This window comes from Rhipicephalus microplus, chromosome X, assembly GCF_043290135.1.
Source record: "Rhipicephalus microplus isolate Deutch F79 chromosome X, USDA_Rmic, whole genome shotgun sequence".
NCBI classification, from domain to species: domain Eukaryota; kingdom Metazoa; phylum Arthropoda; class Arachnida; order Ixodida; family Ixodidae; genus Rhipicephalus; species Rhipicephalus microplus.
This window is the reverse complement of record NC_134710.1, coordinates 288,453,437-288,464,099: the sequence shown is the minus strand read 5'-3', so window position 1 is coordinate 288,464,099 and position 10,663 is coordinate 288,453,437. Positions and strand designations below refer to the sequence as shown.

Here is a 10,663-nt window from a genome sequence, read left to right as displayed (position 1 = left end):
AATAAAGAGGGTATGATGACATTTCTCTCCTACGTGCGGACCGAACCGCCATATGTGGCTCTTTCCGAAACAAAGAAATCCGGTCTTATTTTCATATTCTCTTTCTATCTCTCCTTTTTTTCTAAGTCTTTATCACATCCTCAGGCCGCGTTCATAATATAGGGAGGTAGCAGAAGAGGAAAAAAGAAACGTCAAAGTGTGCAGAAATTCCGTTTTGCACTTTTTCAAGATGTTCACACTTGTGCTGTCGCCAGCGCCTCCTTCCCATCTACTTACTCTTCGTTGGCACATAAAGTGAGTAAATTATTTCATACCTTTTTTTTTTCAGTTACGCGCGTAGAACTCGTAGAAGAAATAGCTTTGACCATTTCAATCTCTTGCTTTCAGGTGGGGCATTAGCAGATGCTACTTAAGCCGACACCCTGCTAGAGGTGGTGTTGTGTTCGCTGGGCTGGGCAAAAACGAAAAGAAAGTGACTGAACCTTCACTCTTGTGAACCTATCTAACACGAGATAAAAGTGACTTGAACTTAGTTTTGCAAGGACCATGTACACAGGCGGCGGCTGCAGTGGCTTACTTCCGCGCTTGGCACGCTTCCCATAGTGCTGATCCGGCCTTCCTTTGCTTCGGTGTTTCAGCAGGAAACTTTGCCTTTGCTTTGGATTTAGCAACCAACAATTAAGCTATACGTACCCGACGATTTGACTCAGTCTGTCATTTGCGCTGAAGCGCACTCGCAGGCATTCATGGCGAGAATGAGCGACCAAACGCCGTCGAAGCGGCCGTTAAACGTTCGCCTGATCACCTGGTACCACAACGGTGGGGCTCCGACAGAGGACAGCCGCGATGCCTTTCCGCAGTGCATCACGTGGCGTGACTTCGAGCGAGAGAAAAACTGAGATAAACAGCAGCAGCTGTGACTACAGCGTTCGAGCTGGCCTATATCCAAGAGCATCCTCCTATTTTTATGACTCACGCCTAGAGCAGCACTGTGGCTCTTGCTTTGCAAAGGCCGGCTGAACGAGCCTTGCGTTGCGCTAGCGCTCTAGCGGCTCGAGATCCTCGCAACGCTACGAATGACCTTAAGAGAAATGCAAGAATACAGATTTTATTTTAATATGTTGGGGCAAGCCAAAGTACTCCTGCTGTATTTTCTGCAAATTTGTGCGTCATCGGCAACCTTCATCCATCCAAACCAGGAATGCGTCCTTGTAGAGTTTTGTTGTACAACAAAGACAGTGTGCAATTTCGTCAACAAAATTGAGCACCTCTTACTCGGTCACCCTTTCTATTTCGCGCACGATAATTACAGCACGTGGTTTATATTCCAGCGCATCCAGACTACCACTTCCCGTTACGCTACCTTCACGGCAAGAAACATCGGTCAGACAGCTATCGGGCTCGCCGTCTGGTTTTCCACCCACTTCGGCGACGAAGCAAGTGGATTTCCAAGGAGTGTTGGCGATTTCGTCTGCTTCGAGCTCTAGTGAGCACGGGGTCATTGTTCTGAAATTTTCGAGTGGTTAGGGGCTTTCGGATAGATCATTATTGCTGCTGTTGTGCCACCTTACCTAGATGGAGCTGACGTAAGCATAATGATATCTAATTCTAACATCACTAGCGTGCGAATAGATGGGACGCTCTGCTTGGCACAGCTATTACACTACATATAGAGCCCACGAAATTTATAGCAGGAAGCATTCACTTAAACCACGCCATCAATTTTCGCTTATGCTCATCGAAGTAATATGAGACATTTTTTATTCCTTGGTCATCTTATACCGGAGAAATTTGAAAAATGATATTAACAAACAAAACAAGGCCTACAACATATTCTTAGTTAAAGAGCGCCTGAAGGTTTAAAATAAGTACGCGCGTGTTAAAACCTGCTTAAACTATCAGGTGGTCAAAGCAGAACGATACCTTAATTACGCCGATGTTTGCTTTCTTATACTGAACATAACAAAATCTATACCTCTCAGTTTACGGCCAGTTCGACATATGTTGCTGCCTAAATTTTCGCATGACGAACCTCTCCTCACATACATTTATTTAAAAAAAAGCGCAGTTGAGAGAATCTTCTTTTTTTTTCCTTTTATGGCGGTTCTGTCTGTACTTCATGTCGCAGTTTTATGTCGAAGTCAAATATATATTTTGTCAGTTTAAACATTGTCAGAAAATAACGTGTCTTCAAACGACATGTACCCACTAGCCCGCCTTTCAGCACTTGTCGGAGAAATGAACTACACTAGAGTACATATTTGGTTTGGTTGGTGCATGTCCACGAAGAAGGAGAAACACCGCTAAGAAAAGGACAACCGGGCAGGTGCGTACTAAGTAAGTCAGCGCTTACTACGTCTGTGTTGTCCCTTTTTTTTGGCGCTCTTTTTAAGTTGCTATAGACTATTTTACGGAGGGGTCTGAGTGCCGCCATATTGGCCTGTGAACCTTTGTGTTTAGCATCTTTAAGAACTAAACGAACAGTGTTACGGTAGACCCACACGCATGAAAACAGTCGAGTTCGTGCATACGATGTTTAAGGGTCCTATTATTTTACGTCGAAATATGCAATATCAAGAACACATCGGCTTAACATCCCGAGATAACGGCACCCATATGTCTTAAGTAAAATAGTCTATAGTCTTGTCATAGAAAATAGATGTTGCTCTGGAAGGCATAGAAAGAGAGAGGGAGAGCCAGCAGAGGATGAAGGTGAAGCGAAGCTTGGTTCTGGTATCTGGCAGCCGCCAGGATTCGGGTCTCAGGTCCGGTGCGGTGGCGACATGTGCTGGATGATGATGCCCCCTTGCACGCGCTGGTACTACTTGTGCACCACCAGGCGGCGGCAGTGGGGCAACGGGTGTGACCAGTGGCCGTCGCGAGAGCAGCGAAGCTTCGCCGAGCCCAGCAACCGGAAGCCCGCGTTGCACGCCACCGTAACCAGCTCGCCGATGTCGTAGTGAAACTTGGAGGGCACGACGCGCGCGTGCGCTGGCTTACCCGGGAACTCGCAGGCCGGCTTGCCTGCGTACAGGCGACACAACGGCACGTGTTACCACCGTGTACTTTAGAAAACAGGTCCCGCTGAAAAAAAAAAAAAACAAAGAACTCCACACTTCGGTAATGACGATGCACCACCGTGTCGTTTTCTGTACATTGCACCCTGGATCACCCACGGTCGCTCACTGATCCTGAGCAAGAACACTACTAAGAAGGCGCAAAACAATCAGGCTGTAAACGAAAGCCAGAGCACTCACGCTTCTCTGGTCACAAGCTGACAGAGCCGAAAGTGAAGGAGTGACAGTGCGTCCACTTGTCTACGCGTCACTTTTCGCAGACAAAACTGTGAACTTTGTATTTCGGCAGAATTTTGAATTAAGGTAATAATCAATTTAACTTCTCACCCTCAAATGGCTCTTCTTCGACCTTACGCTCTCTGCAGGTCAGATTAGCTTCAACGCTCTGCGTGGTGACCGTCAATGCGCCGCGGCAGCGCAGGCGCACAACGTCAACACGCACCACCTAAAGCGTGAACGCGCCTAGTGTGTCCGGAAAATTGCAATCTCAATTGAAAATGAACATTTCTTATGAAGCAATTCACAACACTGAAGAGGTTCGCTCTGCTCTCAAGGCGTCACGTATTTTGCTATTTCGACCACATAATAAGACCCCCTTATGACATACATATATTCAATTTTCTTTTCCTTAGCTCTATAGGTATATCCGATATTCACGTATTTCCGTTCCACTCTCGATCAAAATGTTTTGTCAACCCTTTCAGTTGTTTTTTTTTTTGTTAGCGATGGGTGGGTGATCAAAGTGGTTGCTTGTAATGCTTGCAGTGCCAATCGTGCAGTGATGGGAGATGATAGCTTTGTTTTTGTTCGTTTTGTGGCGAAACTGATGAGGCAGAAAACGAGGACAACTATGAGCTGTGCGACCATGTCACTCCGAAAAAGAAAAGTAACCTTAAAAGAGCCTGGTCGCAATTTTCGTAATAATAACAACTGCAAGAAAAAGTAATAATAACAACTGTAAACAATTTATAATAATTTTCTCCTGTGTTTTTGCATACGCAAACACTAGAACATAACATACTAGTTTAAATGTTCAGAAATGGAAGAATTTCACGCAGCCACGCGAGGCACCCACCATGAAAAATTCAAAGAATTGAGTAGCATGTCATGCAGAACATCAATGGCACTCCGAAGAAGCAATACTTTCTCAAATTTGGAAGGTTTTGGTGGTGGCCTGGTGACACCGCTGTCTTGCAAACATCAAAGCACAGCAACGTCGTTGGAGCTCCGCGTACATATGACCGTTTCCTGGCGATGTCAGTGGCAGAACAACACATTTTTTTCCCCCTCAGAGCGGGTATTGATCTTCCAAAGCCCGCTTTCACCGTGAGCATATTGATTTTCCAAGATAGCAGCGGGCCAACCTTCGCCGAGAATGAGCTCCTCTGTCGGAATTCTACACAAGACTCAAAATGCAGTAGGTGTGACCAGCCGGACGTAGCATTCTACACTTACAGCGTGTACTTGGAAAATCTCTTATAGTTTACGTGGTAATGTTGTCGGGTACGTTGGTATGTTGCTTGTCCTCTCTCGCCATTAGTTGCTTTCGCACGCTGTCCTCAACCTTCTGTTTTAGGCCCACTTTTTCTAAGCAGGTTAAGCTGCCGAGCAGAGCCTGGTTCAACTTCGTGCTTTTTTCCGAAGACTTTTCAGTCTCATTCTTTCTTTTCCTCATTATGCTGCAGTAAGTTGTTTGCGAAAAGAATACATAAAAAAGGATCACTTCGCCTGCCCTGCCCTCCTTTTGACATAGTACTTTATTGAGATGAGGCTTCTCTGCAACTTTTCTCGGCATATCCAACTTTTTACGACACTTTTTACGTCATGATGCTCCTTGTAAGTACGTTCCACAACATTCAAATGGCACATGCAAGCAGCGCCAACGTTTGGTGTTAGGAACATATGTGGAATTGGGTGGATGGGCAACCGCGTGAGGCGAAAAAATGTACCATCAATACGCCAAGTGACCGTATTTTCCAGTTATACACTAGAACGGTGGTAAGGACAAGAATACCTTACCAATGCAAGTACCATTCTAGCTCACTTTTCATTTGCTCCTACACATGAGTTAGCTGAGTGACCATCTCAATGAAGTTGGATGTTGAGGAAATTAGCTATGCGTTTCTCTATAACATGCACGCTCTCTAGCAGCACATTGCATAGCCGTGTATAGTACAATATGTCAAGAGGTTGCGAAACGTAAGTGAGGCTGAGGAGAATGGTAAAGAGGAAGGGAGAACAAGTGTGGCGAAAGAAACAGAGAAAAAGAAAGAAGGTGAAGGAAGAGAGAAAATATAAAAGAAAGGTGAGGGAAAAGTAGAGGTAAGGAAAAGTAGATGTAAGGAAAGAAAAGTCTATGAAGAGAAAAATAAAAACAGACACAATGAAAAGAAAGAGTTAGATGAAAAACAAATTACGCAGCATATCCACCGAGTGAATGATGATAAGTGGTGCGAAGCGTCCATCAGCCCGTCCGTGCTTCCGTCCATCCGTTCGTTCTTGCTTCCGTCCGTCCACACGACCATCCGTGCGTCAATCCATTCGTGCGTCCATCTGCCCATGCGTCCGTCCACCCATCCATCTGTCCGTCCGTTCGTGCGTTCATCCGTCCGTACGTCCGCGCGTCCATCCATCCGTCCATCAGTCTGCTAGTCTGTCTGTCTGTCCATCCATGCGTCCATCCGTACGTCCATCTCGTGAACACTCCAAGTACCACCATCACGCATCTTTTCATTATATATGCCGCACATAGAAGCACCGCCATCCAGCGGACATTCCAAGGACTAAATGAGAGGTGGCACACGCACGCTTTCTTACGGCTTGCGCTTCGTGTCTACTTCCCACCTTTAACCACCTCGAGTTCATGGTATATACTTGTTCACTGTATTTATGGCACTGCGGCCCAACGCTCGCTAAAACTTTCTAAAACCAAGGAGGTTACGCCCAGCGAGTATAACGTAGCAACCCTTTCTTGTCAGATAGTGCTCAATGTACATGCCAATGGTTGCTAATGGGAAATGAGAGACAGGAGAATTCGGCTTTTAGTTAACGCGCATGCTGCGAATTTTTTATTGTTTAACAACGCACAGGAGAAATCTCCCACCGGCACCACCTTACAGGACAAAGCGTAAGACATGTTACGTACTACGACGAACGACGAACGGGTGCCGCTTCAAGGTGCTTTGCCCCTAAAAGATTAATATGGTGGTGATGATGATAATATGAGGGTTTTAATGAAGCAAGGGCCATGCTTCGTCTAAGACGAGTGCCATGCAAAATGATAGGAGTTACAATGAACCATAATATATGACGGTATGTAACGATGCGAACTATGATAATGTTGCGTGACTCTATAGTGGCCTTAAATTCCGCGTCCTAAGGCGGGTAAAACAGCGACGTAATGAAATCATGGCGATGACGTGAAATACGGAACTGTAAACGTACGGCAATGCTTGGGAAAATAAAATTTTGGTAGAGACATTAGCACCATTTCCGTGTCAACGCCCTTAGCGCAAACACCACGGGGTGGTTGGCGTTGTTCGTGTAGAAACACCAAAAAAGAAATAAACAAAATTATGTTCGCTAACTGTGAACAGAGCACTTCACTAAGTTTCAAATGTGTATCGTGGACTTTATTTTCTACTTACACGGAAACATTTAATGAGCACTCATTAAACGCTCGGGTAGTAACCCTTTCGATGCAGTTTCCTGTGATAGAAATTTAATTATATCAGTGAATTGGTGGAAATGTCGATTCGGATATTTGAAGCCTGGTTGTCGTACTACGCCTTTGAAGACCGGTGTGGATAGTTGGGAAGTGCCACATGTGTGGAACTTGGAATTGCCGAGCACAAAAGCTGCAGTTAGACGTCTATAGTAAGGCCAGTGGTCTCGAGAAAATCGTCTAGAAACGTTTGCTTATGTTCATTTTACCTACTTAGAACTTCCTGTTGGTGATGTAAATTCATTTATTATACGTAGCTTGATTAGAGCTTTAACGTGCTCACTTTTTTAATGCGAAAAATTTCTTGGCAAACTTCGGCTAGTTTGAATCTATCTATCTATCTATCTATCTATCTATCTATCTATCTATCTATCTATCTATCTATCTATCTATCTATCTATCTATCTATCTATCTATCTATCTATCTATCTATCTATCTATCTAGTCGCCTACGACTTTGAGGTCTCCTAGCCATTTGGATAATGGGATCAATACCAAGAATTGGTGTAGCCACGTGATTATGGCATAACATGACTGTATGGCGAGCATAACTGACTAGTCATAACATAAAAATAATGACATGTATGTCATGACTGTTATGATTTACATGGCATATCTTGCTGGTCCTGCGGTGGTTTCGTTCACATGACATATTGAAACACGTGTATGGTGTGACCTGACTGCATAGCACAGGCCCTCACGTAGAAATCATGACATGCGTGTCATGTAAGGACATGACTACATTCCAGGCTCATGATGCACTCGTGGCTGTTTCACTAGCTTGACATATACCGACTTTGGTATTACGTGACGTGAATGGATGACGAAGGTGTATGACTGGTGCAAACAGGATAATCATGACATGCGTGTCATGTAAGAACTTGACTACATGCCACGCTAATGATGCGTTCATGGTTGTTTCACTAGCATTCATCATCATCATCATCATCATCATCAGTCTGACTACGACCACTGCAGGACAAATGCCTCTCCTATGTTCCGCCAGTTAACCCGGTCCTGTGCTTGCTGCTGCCAATTTATACCCGCAAACTTCTTAATCTCATCTGCCCACCTAATCTTCTGTCTCTCTGTAACCCGCTTCCCTTCTCTGGGAATCCGGTTAGTTACCCTTAATGACCAGTGGTTATCCTGTCTACGCGCTACATGCCCGGCCCATGTACATTTCCTCTTCTTTATTTCAACTATGATATCCTTAACCCCCGTTTGTCCCCTAATCCACTCTGCTCTCTTCTTGTCTATTAAGGTTACACCTACCATTTTTCTTTCCATTGCTCGCTGCGTCGTCCTCAATTTAAGCTGAACCCTCTTTCTAAGTCTCCAGGTTTCTGCTCCGTAGCTAAGTACCGGCAAGATACAGCTGTTATATACCTTCTTCTTGAGGGATAGTGGCAATCTACCTGTCATAATTTGAGAGTGCTTGCCGAATGTGCTCCACCCCATTCTTATTCTTCTAGTTACTTCAATCTCGTGGTTCGGCTCTGCGTTTATTACCTACCCTAAGTAGACTAGCATTAGACATACCAAATTTGGTATTACGTGACGCGAATGGAAGACGAAGGTGCATGACTGATGCAAAGATAATAATGATGACATGCGTGTCAGGTAAGAACATGACTATATATTCCGCGTTCATAATGCATTCGCGGTCACTTCGCTAGCTCTACATATGCCGAATTTGCTATTACGTGCTGTGAATGACTGATGAAGCTATATGACTGGTGTAAACATGATAATCATGACATGCGTGTCATTTGAGAACATACCACGCTCATGCTTGACTCGCCGCTGTTTGGCTAGCTTCACATATACCAAATTTTGTATTACGTGACGTGCATGGATGACGAAGGTAAATAAAGGATACGTTCAAACATAATAATACTTGTGGCTTGAAAATCATAACTACGTGCAACGGTCATATCACTCTCACAGCCGCCTCGCTAGCTTCTTATATACCAAATTTGGTATTACGTGACGTGAATGGATGACAAAGGTAACGGACACGTCCAAACCTAATCATGATACTTGTGTCTTGTAAATCATGACGTGCTAGGGTCTTAGCGTGCTGGCAGCCGTTTCGCTAGCTTCTCATATACCAAATCTAGTTTTACGTGACGTGAATGGATGACGAAGGTAAAGGACACTTCCAAACATAATCATGATACTTGTGTCTTGTAAGTCATGATTACACGCTATGATCATAGCGCGCTCCCAGCCGTTTTTCTAGCTTCTCATATACCAAATTTGGTATTACGTGACGTGAATAGAGGACGAAATAAAGGACAAGTCCAAACATAATCATGACATGGCTGTCATGTAAAAAATGAATACCTGCTATTCTCATAGTGCGCTCGCTTCCGTTTCGCTAGCTTCACATGTAGAAAATTCAGTGTTACGTGGCGTGAATGACGGGCACAAATGCCCAACTAAACCATAATAATCATGACATGGAGTCATGTACAGCATAATTTAGGTCCACCTCGCAACGTTATTCTGATTTTAAAGTGACATATCAACCTTCCCCATTCGTGCTTGGTATATCATTGATTCCCACTTTATGTGGGATCGGCCAATTTTTTTACCTCAGGTTTACCCGACACTACATTTTATTACAAAGTCAAATTTAACGTTAACGTACAGACACGTTCCGAATTTCTAAATGTCACTCTAACTAGTTCCTTTTGTGTTTAAGAAACTTGTAAAGGCAACTCGTTTCAAACATGGGAAGGAAAGAGGAACGAGCTTTCGTTCGGTGATGTTCCGTGCAGGAAATGTTTCCTTTGTTGGAAACTTCCGCCTGTCATTTTGCGCCAAAGGGCAAAAGGAAATGTTCGTGGTATCGCAGAAATTCCAGGATTGGTTATGTTTTTCTGTGACGATTTTCTTATGAGCAGTCGCACTGCGTCTTCATCTGCTTTAATCGCTTATGGGGCATGCACCACACAAGCATAGCCCTTGAGATTAGTTTCTGATGTTTACGCGAATCGATTTCTAGCTCACTATTGGTGTTATATTTGAAGCCCACAATGTACAGTATATAAATTGATAAAGCCATGCTTTTGTTGTGCGGCAGTGGAGGGGCTAGCCATGCTTTCAAAAGTTGCCAGTACGTCAGGCACGTGTAATTATAGTATGTGTGTGCGTGGATGGGGTCAGACATTTGTACTGGTGTGCAGTGAGTTTCTTCAACGTTTATCGGCAAAACTCCCCGAAATAAGTAATTTTGATATCTCTCAATGGAAATTCTTCGGCGGAGTAGAGAACATCACTGCTTTTTGTTGCTGTTTTAGAGGAACATGTACAACACAGCGAAGTTCATACACGCCGACTGATTCACACGTTACCATATCGACGACCAATCCAGCCCCCTTTTGCATTCAGTGTAGTACACAGACGCTCGAGGGCAATGGCTTCAGCAGAGTATTTTGAAGTTTTTAAAGAAAAGAATGACGTATCATATAAGTGGCCGTTTCATGTGCGGGACGAAGTATAGTGCTCACATTGGACATGAAAATAATCAGAATTTTCAAAAAGTGTAAACTTTTCATGAAGAGATAAATACATTGACTGAGAAGAAAAAAAAGTGAATTGCTTTCGCTTTTGAGTCATCTTACGCGGATGCCTACGGGGCCTTGCGAGTTTCCTTTCTTTCTTTCTTTCTTTCTTTCTTTCTTTCTTTCTTTCTTTCTTTCTTTCTTTCTTTCTTTCTTTCTTTCTTTCTTTCTTTCTTTACTTCTTTCTTTCTCTCTTTCTTTCTTTCTTTCTGCTTTTCTTTCTATCTTTCTTTCTGTCTTTCTTTCTATCTTTCTGTCTTTTTATCTTTCTTTCTTTCTTTCTTTTTTTC

At 43.8% G+C, this 10,663-nt stretch overlaps 1 protein-coding gene across 1 annotated transcript in view; it reads right to left on the bottom strand.

The window, feature by feature from the left end:
* Positions 1–2,637: 2,637 nt before the first annotated feature.
* The window catches only part of LOC119162181 (locomotion-related protein Hikaru genki), a 121,800-nt gene continuing 113,774 nt past the window's right edge, over positions 2,638–10,663 (bottom strand). Inside the window, exon 9 of the mRNA XM_075879296.1 lies at positions 2,638–3,024. Coding sequence (XP_075735411.1) covers positions 2,822–3,024 — 203 coding nt within the window. The 3' untranslated portion in view covers positions 2,638–2,821. The remainder of the gene's footprint in view (positions 3,025–10,663) is intronic.